We start from the raw sequence: 15881 nt of genomic DNA on the forward strand, positions 1-15881 counted from the left end.
CAAAATCTAAATATAGTTTTTTTATAATTATGTATTTGTTTTAATTTATTTATCTTATGAAATCTTAATATATTATTTTATCTTTGTATTGACGTATTTTTGATATTATAAAAAATTAAATATTTTATTTATAAAAAATAATAACATTATTCATATTTTAAGAATGTTATTTATTTTTTTTATAAATTCATACAAAATATAATAATTTTAAATTTTTTAAAATTATCTAAGGCGCCCTTGACTCTAAGAAGTTGATTATATTTTATTGTTATAAGTATAACACCCATAATATGATTATTTATGATGTGTTCAAGAGTCTAAGATAGATATAAAATTTGTTAAGTCTAGTTTGATTTTAGGTTAATTTATGATGACAAATATTTATTTGGGTTGAGAGTTCAATATTATTTAATGTGTGTTTTATTGTGACAGGTCTATTAACTAGTTGTCACAGTTCAAGGCTAGTATATACTTCAGTCATGTAAAAGAGCCAATGCTCCTCATAGCACCGTTCAGTAAAATAAATGATTATGTATTTGCTAAAAGCAAATGAGGACAGCTGGACAAAAGCAAGGACAAGTGTGACTCTGTAAAAGTAAAAAAGGACAACTACTACACCCCACTAACCCAAGGACAAACAGTAAAGTAAAATTCAGAAATGGGAGAGCAAAACACAAACTTCTTAAACAGCAAAGATAATGGTGAAGCTCCTCGTATAGCAGAGATAATGGAGCAGGATGAAAAAAGAGAGCATACCAAGGAAGATAGCCAAGCCAAGGACCACAGAGTGAGTGGACGAGCTCCTCATCCAGCAGAGGTATTGGAGCATGATGAAGAAGGACTACAGCCAGCTGTGACAGCTCCAACGAGCAGCTGGTACAAGAAAATGGAAGAGACAAAAATGAAGGCAAGCTAAAGATATATAACAAGCTTTATTCCATCATTTCAAAACAAGAAAAAGAGAGCACACACTCAGAGCACCATCTCTAACACAGAGCTGAAATCTTTTTCTTCTACTTAAGCTTAATTTCTGATCTTTGTGTTATGGCTATCTTGTGTCATTTTCTGTTTTGAGAAAAGACTAAACTTGTGAGGTTGAAAAGCCAATGAGTGAAAAGGCAAGAGTGATACAAAAGAGCCACTGATCTCTTATGTAATTTTGGTTTTTGAATTAGGATTAGTCCCCTTACCAAGTTGGGTTAGCACTTGGAAAAATTGAATCTGGTTGATTCCCCTTCCTAGTTGGGACAACACTATGGGAAGCTAAGTTTTAGTGATGAAAGCTTAGGGGGTAGATACTAGTTGAATTAGGGAGAAATTCAATAGTATTAGTGTATGTAATCTTTGAATGATTAGTGAAAATTTCACCATGGTTTGTGGTGGAGACTGAACGTAAGATTCATTGCACAAAAAATCCGAAACAGGATACATGCTCGTCTTCATCTTCTCTTCCCTGCTCATTATATATTTTGCGTATGAGGTAATTTCAAATAATCTCCTGCAACTCGAGTCACTGCTTAAACAGAATTTAAAACTTTAAGTTTTAAGCCAACTTGATTCAACCCCTTTCTCAAGTTTAACTAGAACCATCAGGATTTAGCATGGCCATTCTTGCTTTATAACGTTTGTTGTGTGATGTGATTAAGTCCTTATTTTAAGATGTCCATATTTAAAAGAGATATATAAGTGAGAAAAAAAATTTTAACTTTATATTATAATAAAATATACAAAAAAAATTATACATAAAAATAATATTTAAAGATTATTTCTTATATTTAAAACTGTAGAGTTTTTTATTGGTTGATTTTCTGTAAGATTAGGCTGCATTATCAAATTCTGATGAATTGCACAAACTTGTTGGTCCAATGATTTGCCTTTCATTTGTTATTTAATCAACGAAGTCATTCATTTCTGAAAAAGTATATACATAGATTTTTTCTTACTTGTTTTTTCATCTGTTTTTGTGATAATGCGGGTAGATTATATGAGTCTTTGTACTATGAAAAAATATCTTTTTTTGAGAAATTTTAAATAAAGAGAATTTTCTGTAGATATTTTTAATAAGAAGCTAAGAGAAACGGTAGGTATATTATGGTCGAAAGAATATTATATATGTATTGTTTTTTATATAATTTCTTGTATATTTTTATCTTTGTACTAAATTATTCAATCAAAATGAAAAAAAAAAATAAAAATTTTACAAATATATATATATATATATATATATATATATATATATATATATATATATATATTAGCTATGAATTGAACAAGCTAAGTGATTCATTTATTCGATGGTCGGACAGGTAGTTGCATTGAAGCATTATAGTATGCATATGTGAAGTCCATGTGTTAGGGATAATAACACTACTCAAATTTATTGGTATTTATTTTGGTGCTAAAAATGGATAGATTAGGATAGAATTTAGACTCTACTTTAATTCGATTTAAAAGTTAAATTTTATTTTTAAGAAAACTCTATCTTATTTTATTCGCAGGTTAAGAATTTCTGAATTCTAATCCTACTTACATTCTAAATTTTAAATCCTATCATATCTTATTTGTAGAAAATTAAAATTTTTTAAATAAATATAAAATTTAATCATTTCAAATTTTATACATATTAATAAAAAAGTTAAGTGATATAAGGGCATAGGGCGTTAGGATTTCTGAATTCACTTGGTGTAATATGTGATATATCTGACCTTTTATTTTATTTTATTTTTATTTTAGGCTAATTTTATAAAAAAAATAAATGTCCTAAGTTAGTAAATTAAATAGTTGTGAGTTCAATATTTACTTATTTTTAAATTTTTATTTTAATTTATATTATATATGTGATAAAGATTATATAAATTTTAAATTTTAATTTTATTTATTAAATTTTAATAATTATAGGAACAAAGCAGATACTTACAAAAACGAATTAGAATTTAATTATACGAATTATTATAGGGTGTAACGTGATCGAATAAAACAAAAATCCACTCTTGGCCACTTTATTGTCATTCTTACATGTGATGTGAGATCAATGATCATGTGAAACTCCGTAAAGTACAATGAAAACAAAATTTTAATGGAAACATCTAGTTAGTTGTTTAGACTCTAGAGTTGTATTTGAGAGAGACTGAGACTGATACATAAAAATTGAATTAAGTCTTTATATTGTATTTGATGTAAAATATATTAGAATGAGTTAATTTTTATATTATATTTACTTTAAGATAAATATAGAAATTAAATAATAAATTTAAAATTTAAAAAATTAAATAAAAATATTTTTTAAAAAAATATTATAAAAATTGTAGTCTTTATTTTTAAAAATTTCAGTTTTTTGTATTTTTATTTTTTAAAAATATTAAAAAAACTGAAACTTTATATTCCAAAATTAAAATTTTAGTTTCAATCTTAACGCTCAATCCCAATTTTGAATATTAATCTCAGTCCCAATTTTACTTTATTGCATTTTCCTTATTACTATTGATAGAAAGAAGAGTAGCATGGCATGTGACATGGTGGAAAAGTATCTAGCATATGACATACACCAGAAGCACACAAATTAAGCAATGCTCTTGAGGCGCCATTTTTGTGCAAGGCTAGAGAGTGCCATGTAGGAGGAGCCATTGTGTTTGATTGCAAGAGAAGCCGCATCACTCAACTCTCTTGTTCTCTTACGCACTTCCAACCCTTCATCGCTTTCCATGATCCTCTTTATAACCTTAACAACTTGGTCTCTTGTTACTATGCCATTTTCATCAGCATCACCTTGCTCTGGCCTCAGTGCCACTTTGAGCAAATCTGTGAACAATGTCGCATTCATTCTCTGCTCTGCAAACAGTGGCCATGCAATAATTGGCACACCATGGATGATGCTCTCCATTGCCGAGCTCCAACCACAATGGCTCAAGAAAGCCCCGGTGGAGCCATGAGCAAGGATCTCAATTTGTGGGGCCCATGATGGAACCACCAAGCCTTGACCTTTGGTCCTGTTCAAGAATCCTGAAGGCAAATACTCTAATGGGTCATCATTTTTTGTTACAATAAGATAACCAGATTCAGAGATTTTGCTTGGGGGTCTTAGAACCCACAAGAATCTATGGCCACTTAACTCTAAGCCATGTGCAATCTCATTGAGTTGTTCATGAGAGATTGTTCCACCACTCCCAAAGCATATATATAACACTGACTTTGGTGGCTGATTCTCCAACCATCTCACGCACTCTAACTTGTTCGCTTCATTGCCTGACTCGGTTTGAATAATGGGTCCAATGGGATAAACAAAAGGACCAGTCTTCTCTTTTTGTATGGCTCCTATGGTGTCTCCTTCTAAAGAATTGAAGCTATTCAAAATGACAACATCAACAAGAGACAGGGCTTTGCATACATCGAGATAGGATTTGTAGACCTCACTTGATCTTGGAAAGTGAATAAGATCAGGAAGATCCTTCACCTGAAAAGAAACAGAACAACCTGAAACTTTCACAGGTTTAGTTAAGTCTAGAAATTCATCATTGCTATTATTATCACTCTCTTTGTCAAGCATTGGAAAAGAAAGAGAGAAAGAGAGTGAGGTAGCTCCTGCAGAGTAGAGAACGCAAGAGAAGATGTTGAATTCTTGAGCAAGAAGGAGCGAGTCGATTGAGAAAAAGTGTGAAACCAAAGCGACAAGGGTAGTGCGAGAAGTAAGAGAGGTAAGTGCTTTGCGGAGAGAGGGAAGAGAGAGTTGAACGATGAGCTTCATTCGTGGAATGGGGTGAGTAGGAGGGTTGTGAAGGTGGTCCATGGTGATGGAAGGGAGAAAGGTGAAGTCCATGTTTGAAGGTAGAGCGTTGAGGATGGCTATGGTGGAAGAAGAAGGAGGGCCCTGTGTTGGAACAAGGATTGTGACATGGAAGAACACACCATTATTGTTATTATGAAGAAGGAATCGCTTTGCAAACTCAACGAATGGAATCAAATGGCCATGGCCAGGGCATGGAACCATTGCAATGCATACCTTCTTTTCCATACTCACTCGATCACACAGCTTACACACACACACTACCCTTACTATGTTATTATGTTTTTCATTGACAAGTGACACTCTATATAATATACATTCTAAACTTTAATGGGGTAGGTTCATCATTTTGTTTCTAGAAGCATGTGAAGTTGCTTGATACCATAAAGTAGTAATATTTATCTTTTATATATACATTTTTTTAAAGTGAACTCTACCTACCTTTTTTAAAATAGGAAAAATTACCAAAAGTACAGTAGAGTTTACGAACATTGAAAAAGTATTCATAAATTATCATAAACTAAAGAAATTAACGATATATTTATAAAAGATGGGTTTCGTACTTTAATTTTTTGTTTATTTTTTAATAAAATTCTCAAACTAATTCCACTCTCAACCTCAACTAACTTTTTCAATCTTCCATAACCCAACCTACACCTTTAAAATCCTTGCCATAGAGTCCAAAACTACTCCTACAATAAATCAAGCCAAAATTAATGATGGTAGTGATGGTAGAGGACTTCAACCGATTCCTAACAGATAAATTCAATATGATGAACTCTTTTCCATTTTTTTCATCACATTCCTTTACGTAAAAAAAGCCCCCAAAATTAAGGAAAAAAAAAGGAGAAAACAACTAAAACGATTAAAAGCTATTCCTTTATACTTCTTTCTCTGATTCTTCATTAGTATTGGTTAATTCTGTTATTTAACTTGGTGTTACAATCCTCTATTGTATTAGAGTTTCTACCATAAAGGTTCATTTCATCTGTTGTAAGAGTAGTTTTGGACTCTATGACAAATTGAAAAAGTGAGTTGAGATTAAAAGTGGAATTAGTTTGGGAATTTTATTAAAAGATAAAAAAAATTAGAGTTTGGATACTTTTGTCATACGAAATCCATTTTTCATGGGTACATCGTTAATTTTCTTAATTTATGGACTTCTGTTAGTGTTCGTAAACTTCACAAGTACTTTTGGTAGTTTTTTCTTCTAAAATAAATCCTTCTAAAATAAAGGGTAAATTACCCCTGATGACATATACAATGATTATTGATAAATTATTCTTCTACTAGAGCTCCAAGATTCGCATTATATTCTCTTTTCTTTTCAATTGACACTATGTTTCTGTTATAACTTAATAGCAATATCATTTTCATCATCTCCACCAAATACACCTCTTCTTCTCCAACTTTAAAATCCTAATTCTTCTCAAATCCAATCACCATTTTCAATTAATTAGGTTAGAATTTTGAACTTTTTCTTACACTTTCAATCTCCAATTTCAACGAGTACATCTATCAATTTTTCAGCTCTCTCCTTCTTAAGATTTTTTTTCTACTATTTTTCTTAAAATTCAGTTGGATCAACAATGGTACTCCTCTTTAGGTAATCACCCCATAGATTTGTATAACTATATAACAAAAACAAATCAAAATATTAGTTAATCATAAAAATAATGAGTCAATAATTACCATCTTAGAATTTTTATTATTTGAATAATAATTGAAAGATAATTTAAGAGTAATTAAAGATAAAAAATATCTTGGTGTCTCTTTCACACACTAATTACCATCATTTTTAGCTAATATATCATAAATTTCTATTAGTTTTTCAGCTCTCTTTTTTCTAGAATTTTTTTTCGATTATATTAGAGATAGCGATCAGATTTGACGAGTTCATTCGGACTTTGAAATTCTAGTTAAAAGATAATTTATCAATAATCATTGTATATGTTACAAGGGATAATTTACCTTTTATTTTGAAAAGTGGTAAAATTTACCTATTTATATTTATACTACTATATGTATGACGAGAATAAACCATTATTTTAAATGGGAATTATTAGGGTGTATATTTATAATCAAACTATAAGATTTTTTGTTTTTTGGGTTTATGTTCTATTATTGTTAATGAACATATTGATACCCAAAAAAGTGATTAAAAAATTGATTATTTACAAATAAGGAAGGTTAGAAGATTAATAAAATTTATTATTTTTAGTTAACAGTTAATTAATGTTTAAAAATGTAAGTTAAAAATATGTTGTTAGATTATAAAGTTAAAAAAATTAAATTGATGACTGTACAAGAAATTGCTGATACAAATTGTGAGATGAATCAAAGATTTGGTGGTCAAGGGTGATGAGATCAAATTTTTGGAGCGTGTGTGTGAATAACTGAATATTAGGAATGTATAATGTATATGAGGCTGAAGTAGCCTCTAACTCTTTTTATATAACTTATGTTGTTAACTTATCTTATTTTATTGATTAAAATAAGGAAAGTACTTAAATTTAAATATTAATTAGGGGCTTATAATTATTAGCCTTAAATCGAATTGATGGTCCAACCCGATTAATCGAATGGCGCTCAAGTCAGAAACAATGACTAAAAATAATGATTAAAAAAATAAATTATGCTGACCTGAACTTTTTTTTATAAATTAAACAATTATTATTTTGTAAAGGTACTAGAAGCTATAGTCTATACTCTAAAGCCTATGTCACAGGAACCAAAATTTTTTTTTTTCTTTTCATTTTGTTGACCGTAGCCATACAACTCCAAATCATGTTTATTAATTAGTAACCATTTATACACAGTTATATTAATATAAAATTAATAATTAAAAATTATTAAATAATAATTTAATAAAATATATTAAATTATTTAATAATTTTAACTATTAACTTCACACAAAAATTAATGAATTTTTACTTTATTAATTATTATTTTTTTGTGGGGTCAAATTCTTCTTCTGACGTACCCTCTATGAAAGACTTCCTGTCGTGTTGAACTTTCAGCGACGAATCCTATTAATTTCTGCGATTTGCCTCCGGTGTCAGATAGGAGAGAAATCGATTATGCACTGCTTATTCACCTGCAATAAGACAAAAGAAGTATGGTTCAAAAGTCCATTTGCAGGTGTGACGATAGGAGAAGAGGAAGAGGAACTCTATTAGTGTTAAAGGAGAAAGAAAGCTTACTTATCAAGAAGTGGAGGTGACCAACAAAATTTTCTCTTGGTTGAAATTATGTGCTAGAATATTTGGAGAGTTCAAAACTGCTTGGTCTTTGAACATGAAGAAATTCCACCGAAAGAGACAGACCGAATTTCTCAAAGAATATTGATGGAAGTGGTGACTATTTTCCCAATTCCCTTCTAGTGAAATGTTAGGAATTAAAGCCCCTTTTAGATCTTCTGTCCTTTTATTATACCCTTTCTAATTCTTCCTTTTATTATATTGCTTTATAACTCAGCACGGGAGTTGATTGGGAATTCTCCGTTCTCTCTTTTTTTTGTCCTACATGGACCTCTTGTATTCCTTGGATTATGAAATGAATACCATTTGACTTTGAAAAAAAAATTATCATGAATTAGCTTGATTTTTGTTAGGCCTAAATTGATTGATGTCAACAAAGAAAAATGGTCAAGGTCCATATTACAACCTACGTACAACTGACTGATGAGATAAGAAATACAATATTGACTCTTGTGATCATTATCTCGACTACATGGATTGTTTAATGAAGCCCAAAAAAGTGCCGTCAAGGACAATGAAGTGAAACTCACTTTCCGGGTCCAAAAAAGCAAAGGAAACTGACTCACACGGTCACACCTTTGCAGAAGAAGAGAAGGCGCTCGCGAAGCAAAAGTTGAAGCAAGATGAGCACCATAATTGATCGAACACCATCCCAACACACAAATACAGTACATTTTTGTATTTTCCCTCCATCTCCTTCCCAATGATCCTTCCCTCAATTGATCACAATCTTGATATTATCCCTGAACCTCAATCATCTCAACCCATCTTTAGAAGATCTACTAGACTAATTAAACCTCCACAATATCTTTATGATTACCAATGCCACAATATTGCCAATATAGCCAATTCCAAACATTTGACCAAACCATACATAAATTTTATAGCCAATATAAATATCATACCTAAATCTGCTTTCTACCACCAAGCTGTTAAATATCCAGAGTGGCGACAAGCCATGAATGAAAAGCTTCGGGCGATAGAAGAAACTAACACATGGACCTTGGTGCCTCTTCCGCAAGAAAAACACACCATAGGTTGCAGATGGGTATACAAGATAAAGTATAAGGCTGATGGATCAGTGGAGAGATACAAGGTGAGGTTAGTCGCAAAGGAATCTACGTAACAAGTTGGAATAAATTACAAAGATACCTTTTCTCCAGTAGCCAAATTAACTACTGTTCGGGTTCTTCTATCACTAGCAGCCATCAATAATTGAGTTTTGTTGCAAATGAATGTGAATAATGCGTTCCTTAATAGTGATCTTTTTGAGGAAGTCTATATGAATTTTCTTCTTGGATATAAGATCAAGGAGTCGAATCTTGTGTGCAAATTGAATAAATCCATCTATAGCCTGAAGCAAGCATCCAGACAATGATTCTTTAAATTCTCCTTAGCATTATGGAGCCACAATTTCAAACAATCCAAGAGAGACTATTTCTTTTTCACCTTTGACACAGGTGATAGCATAGTCTACTTACTTGTATATGTGGATGACATCATCTTGGTAAGCTCATCCAAGAAAATGATGTACAAGGTGCAACACTTATTAGAATTTATATTCAAACTCAAGGTTTTAGGTGATTTAAAATACTTTCTAGGGCTGGAACTTGCAAGATCACTTGAAGGCATTATCCTTAGTCAAAGAAAATACACCTTGAGCATATTGGAAGACACCAACTTCGTTGATGCTAAGCCGAGTTCCTTACCTATAGAGACAAATCTGAGAATGATTGTCTCTGATGGGAATCTATTGCATGATCCTTCCACTTATAGGTGTATAATTGGGAGGCTAATGTACCTTATAATATCACGTCCTGATATCACATACGCTGTCTTCACATTGAGTCAATTTCTATCCAAACTAACCACCATTCACCTTATTGCTCTCCACCACTTACTGAAGTACTTAAAAGGGATTATGGGACAAGGCCTTCTCTTTTCTGCCAAGTCATATGCTAACATTGATTGGGCAGTTTGCCCGGACACTAGAAGAAATGTCACTGGTTATTGCGTTTACATTCATGATTCCCTTATCTCTTGGAGATTAAAAAAGCAGCACACTGTCTCAAGGTCTTTCGCTGAATCTGAATATCGGGCTATGGTAGCAGTGGCAGCTAAATTAACCTGGTTGAGAGGCCTTCTTTCTAACTTTCAGGTTGACATTTCATCTTCTATGCTCTTTTGTGATTCACAGTCAACCATCTACATTGTCACGAACCTCACATTTCATGAAAGAACAAAGCATATTAAAATCAATTGTCACCTTGTTCGAGAACAATTAGTGGCAAAATTCTTGAATTTCATTCACGTTCGGACACAATACCAACTAGCTTATGTGTTTACTAAGTCTGTAACTCTAGTTCAGTTCAATAATTTCATTTTCAAGTTTGGCATGATAAACATTTATCTGTCAACTTAAGAAAAGATATTACACCTCATGTGATTTATGTAAAATTCAAAAAATTAGTAAATGATTAGCCAACAAATTAATTATTAATCTAAGAAATTAGAAAATAAAATTTTATAATTTAATGAGATAGAGAAAATTAAAATAAGAATTTTAACACTAATTTTAAAATTTTTGGCCCAAAATTGGGCTAACGAGCTGAACCGATTGGACCGGTCCTGTATTGGGCTCAAGGCCCAACATATATAAGGTTAACCTTGAGGCATTCAGCCTCATTTTCAAATCAAACCTGAAGGGGGCAACATTGGAAGAGAGATTGAGGTGATAACCTAATTTCCAAATCACTCCAAACTTCAATTCTTGTAACTTTCAATCTGGAGGTCCGATTGACGAGCTGTCAGCGGCCACGCATTTGTCTCAGAATTCTCTATAAAACCCATCTAATAATTTGGTAAGGAACTTGAGTTTTCATTCCCAGTTCTTCCCCTTTTAGTTTCGTGATTTGAGGTTTTGATTTTTGAAAAATTATGTGATTTTGGTATTTAGGATCAAATTAGTTTTATAGACTTGCTGGATATTGCCCAAAATATCCGTCAATAGGATGAGGAACCTTTAAATCTTTTGAACCATTAATAATTTTGAACCCTAGTTTGATTTTTGTGGTATTTATCTGGAATTAGAGTGAGATATATGTTTTGGAGACAAATTCGATGATATCGGTGACTAAAAAGTAAACCGTGGAGGTTGGATTTTTGTTCGGTGAGGATTTGGGGCTTTGGACACTGGATGAACGGAGATAATTGAGGTGCTTCGACATTAGGGAGGAATCGGTCAAGGTATGATTTTGGTTTCTCGTAGTTAATGTTTAATGTCACGTGAAAACTTAGGCTAGAAGACCTTAAGATAGGAATGAATTTGTATGTGTTGAATTATTACTTTAATGAGTATAAAATAATGATGATTGTTAATGTGTTAAGGATTGATGGTGAGTTTGTGAAATTGAATTGAATTGATTGGTTGAGAGATGTGTGGTTTGATTTTATAAACGGTTTACTAATGGAGTTGGTAATTTTAAAAAAAGATTTAATATTAGAATTGGTTTTATTTTGAAATAATTTAATACTAGGGATGATTTAAATGACTGAGATGTATTTAGTTTGGTGGTTGGGACCCTTGAAGGGTGGCAAAAGTCCAAGTTTTAGAGGAGATACTGTCGAAAATTCTATGAAAATAGGAGGCTTCGTTTGGAGTGGTTATTTAGAAAGATTTGGATTTTTAAGGATTTTATAATTTGATTTTGAGTTATTAAGAAAATGATTACGTTTTGAGTTTACTTTATTTAGAAAATAATGAATGGTGTTTTGAGTTTGAATGATTGATGAACAGAATGAGAGGAATGATGATGGTTTGCATATGAATGTGTTATGTGACCCCCAGGTGGTAGACAGTGGCATTGTTTACTTGCTCCGGGTATGAAATGAGAAAGGAGAATTATGAAAAACTGAGTTAATCATAGAATTTTGAATGAATATGATATATGAGAATGATTGATGATGAAACGTTGATGAATTATAATTAATGATTTACTTGAGATTGAATGAATTCTTGAATGAGATGCCTGGGCAATATCAAGGATTGTGGTTTGTCCCGCTTGCTCCAGGTCAGTGTTTGTGACGTCTGGGTAGTAGCAGCAGTAGTGGATTATTCCACTTACTCCAGGTTGGCTTTTAAACACATGCCTGGGTAGTAGCCGCAGTAGTGGTTATTCCACTAGCTCTGGGTTAAGCGGGTAGTAGCAAAGGGGTTGTAGCTCAAACCCACTTGCTCCGCAATGGGTGTTTCTGTCCATGGTTAGTTACGAGGACGTGTCGGATTAGCTATATAACCGACAAATGATATCATCAGCCATAGGACAGGCATACATCATATGTATCTATGTGTGTTTTGTTTGATTGTGCATTAATTGGGCTTGCCTATGTGATTATTATGCTTACCTGCTATATTTTCTACCTGCTGTATCTGTATCATACCTGTGTTTTCCATTGTTTACTTGTTTGTGTGTGCGGTTTCCCCGATGTTGGAGGATTGGAGGAAAAGGAGGAGGATTGAGGGTTTAGGTTTAAGTCTGGTTAAGTTTAGGAAGCCTTAGAGAACCACCATGATTTATGGTTGCTATTTTAATTCTTTAAGTTTTATAATCTGAGTGTTGGAGTTCTAGGATTGCCTCTGACTTTCCCGAGATCTTATTTATTATATATGTGGGCACCTTAACCATACTGAGAACCCCGGTTCTCATCTAATATAATATTGTTGTTTTTTAGATGCAGGTTGAGAAGCACTACTCTGTATTCTAGAGTCTCTAATGAAGCGAAGAACTCTTGGGACTCAGGGGCTTATTTTGTTTATGTTTATATATGTATATAGATTCTCCACCTTGATTTTTATGTTTGTCCCTCTTAGAGGTTGACTCGGAGAAATAGATTGTCGTTTTTCCTGCTTTGGGTCATTTTGGAATTCTCATGTATATATGTATATATGTATATATGTTTATATGCTCTGTCCGGTTTTAACTTCACGAGTCAGGTCGGGAGCTTTGTTATCTGTATCTTGAAACTCTCTTATCCTACTTCGTTACGTTAATGCTTACATGAGTGACGCGCTGTTCTGCTTACGCTTTGTTTTAAACCTTCTTTAAAAATGCTCCTAGATATAAATTTTTTTCAACTATATTATATATATAATTTTTCTTTTAGAGGTCGTAATATCTCACCACCTCTGTTTTATGACTTAAGCATAAGACTCTGTGTAGTAGGGTGTTACATTATGGTATCAGAGCAGTTCGTTCCTGTAGAGCCTGAGGGACAGACTGACTGTGCTTCTGAGCATACTCTGGCTGTGTGTATATGCTATTTAGGATGACTGCTTGACATATATAGCATAGATGTTCATGAGCATACTTTTGTAGAATTGAAGCACTAGACTTGAAATATTAAGACTGGTCACCTTAATATCAATTATTCGGTGTGGACAAGACACAAGTGGCGTCTCGTGAACACGAGTGAGGTAATATGATTGATTATATGGCTACTGCTATGCAAGCTTCTGCTGAATGGAAGGAGCGAACAAACTAGGAACGGTGATGGAGACTGTAATGGACTTGGTGGTAGAGACAACTAACAAAATTAGAACTTGTGCAGCTGAAGCAATGGTTGATGACGTCTAGTTAGTATGAGAAAAAGATTCAAGCCGGTTTCCGGTCGAATGAATTAACGATTAAGATCGTAGTGATAAATGATCAGAGTGGCGCTGCGAAAGCGCGATAATTTTTTGTGACTCCAGAGTTGTAGTGATGGGAGGAAGAAGTCTTGGGATATGAGAATGATTCGAGGATTAACATAGGATCGAGGAAAGGAGAGTGTGAATGTGTAGTTTAGGTTATAACATATTGACTCAGATTAAGAGATTGAGGAATTGTTTAGTGTTTATGACAGCTAAGAAAGAATTGAGATTAATTTCATTTAGAGAGAACCCTTGAAGGGTAAGGAAGGTTGTATTCGTTGAGAAAGAATTAGACGAAACTAAGAGTGAAACAAATGGTATGACTTAGGCTTGGATTTGATTAAGTTTATGATCTTGTACATGAAAATGGAGAATATGAGCTAGTGTTGAATTGATATCAGTGAATAATAGAATGAATAATACGAGAATCTGAGGGAGCGTATGTGAAGATTTGAGAGCGAATTTTTTAGGACAAAAATTTCTATTAGGGGGTAGGATGTAAAACCCAAAAAATTAGCAAATGATTAGCCAATAAATTAATTATTAATCTAAGAAATTAGAAAATAAAATTTTATAGTTTAATGAGATAGAGAAAATTAAAATAAGAATTTTAACACTAATTTTAAAGATTTTGGTTCAAAATTGGGATAACGTGCCAAACCGATTGGACCAAGTCCATATTGGGCCCAAGGCCCAACATATATAAGGCTAACCTTGAGGCATTCAGGCTCATTTTCATGTCAAACCTGAAGGGGCAACATTGGAAGAGAGATTGAGGTGATAACCTAATTCCCAAATCACTCCAAACTTCAAATTCTTGTAACTTTCAATCCGAAGCTCCGATTGACGAGCCGTTAATGACCACGCGTTCGTCTTGGAATTCTCTACAAAACTCATCCTAAAATTTGGTAAGAAACTTGAGTTTTTATGCCCAGTTATTTCCCTTTAGTTTTGTGATTTTGAGGTTTTGATTTTTGAAAAATTATGTGATTTTGGTGTTTAGGATCTTAGCTTTATGGGCTTGCTGCCCAAATCTCTGTCGGTAAGGTGAGGAACCTTTAAATCTTGTGAAACATTAATAATTTTGAACCCTAGTTTAATTTATGTAGTATTTATCTGGAATTAGAGTGAGATATATGTTTTGGAGACAAATTCGATGATATCGGTGACTAGAAAGCAAACCGTGGAGGTTGGATTTTTGTTCGGTGAGGATTTGGGGCTTTGGACACTGGAGGAACGGAGATAATTGAGGTGCTTCAACATTAGGGAGGAATTAGCCAAGGTATGATTTTGGTTTCTCGTAGTTAATGTTTAATGTCACGTGAAAACTTAGGCTAGAAGACCTTAAGATAGGAATGAATTTGTATGTGTTGAATTATGACTTTAATGAGTATAAAATAATGATGATTGTTGATGTGTTAAAGATTGATGGTGGGTTTGTAAAATTGAATTGAATTGATTGATTGAGAGATGCGTCATTTGATTTTATAAACGGTTTACTAATAGAGTTGGTTGTTTTTTTTTAAAAAAAAGATTTAATATTGGAATTAGTTTGATTTGAAATAATTTGATATTAGGGATGATTTAAATGACTGAGAGGTGTTTAGTTTGGTGATTGGGACCCTTAAAGAGTGGCAAAAGTCTAAATTTTAGAAGAGATATTGTTGAAAATTCTATGAAAATAGGAGGCTTCGTTTGGAGTGGTTATTTAAAAAGATTTGGATTTTTAAGGATTTTATAATTTGATTTTGAGTTATTAAGAAAAGGATTACATTTTGAGTTCATTTTATTTAGAAAAGAATGAATGGTGTTTTGAGTTTGAATTATTAATGAACAGAATGGGAGGAATGATGATGGTTTGTAAATGAATGTGATATGTGACCTGTGGGTAGTAGGCAGTGGCGTTGTTCACTTGCTCCGGGTATGAGATGAGAAAGAAAAATTATGAAAAACTAAGTTAATTATAGAATTTCGAATGAATATGATATATGAGAATGATTGATGATGAAATATTGATGAATTATAATTAATGATTTACTTGAGATTGAATGAATTCTTGAATGAGATGCTTGGGCAATAGCAAGGATTATGGTTCGTCCCGCTTACTCTAGGTCAATGTTTGTGACGTCTAGGTAGTAGCGGCAGTAGTGGA

General features: G+C 32.6%; 2 protein-coding genes across 2 annotated transcripts; one reads left to right on the forward strand and one right to left on the reverse strand.

The window, feature by feature from the left end:
* Positions 1 to 3513: 3513 nt before the first annotated feature.
* LOC130962487 (hydroquinone glucosyltransferase-like) lies at positions 3514 to 5008 on the reverse strand. The gene has a single exon (XM_057888695.1). The coding sequence runs from the start codon at positions 5006 to 5008 to the stop codon at positions 3560 to 3562; it is 1449 nt and encodes a 482-aa protein (XP_057744678.1). The 3' UTR covers positions 3514 to 3559.
* A 4560-nt stretch (positions 5009 to 9568) lies between these two features.
* Positions 9569 to 10462, forward strand: LOC130962488 (uncharacterized mitochondrial protein AtMg00810-like). The gene has a single exon (XM_057888696.1). The coding sequence runs from the start codon at positions 9569 to 9571 to the stop codon at positions 10460 to 10462; it is 894 nt and encodes a 297-aa protein (XP_057744679.1).
* The last annotated feature ends 5419 nt before the right edge of the window (positions 10463 to 15881 follow it).

This window comes from Arachis stenosperma, chromosome 2, assembly GCF_014773155.1.
Source record: "Arachis stenosperma cultivar V10309 chromosome 2, arast.V10309.gnm1.PFL2, whole genome shotgun sequence".
Lineage (NCBI taxonomy): Eukaryota > Viridiplantae > Streptophyta > Magnoliopsida > Fabales > Fabaceae > Arachis > Arachis stenosperma.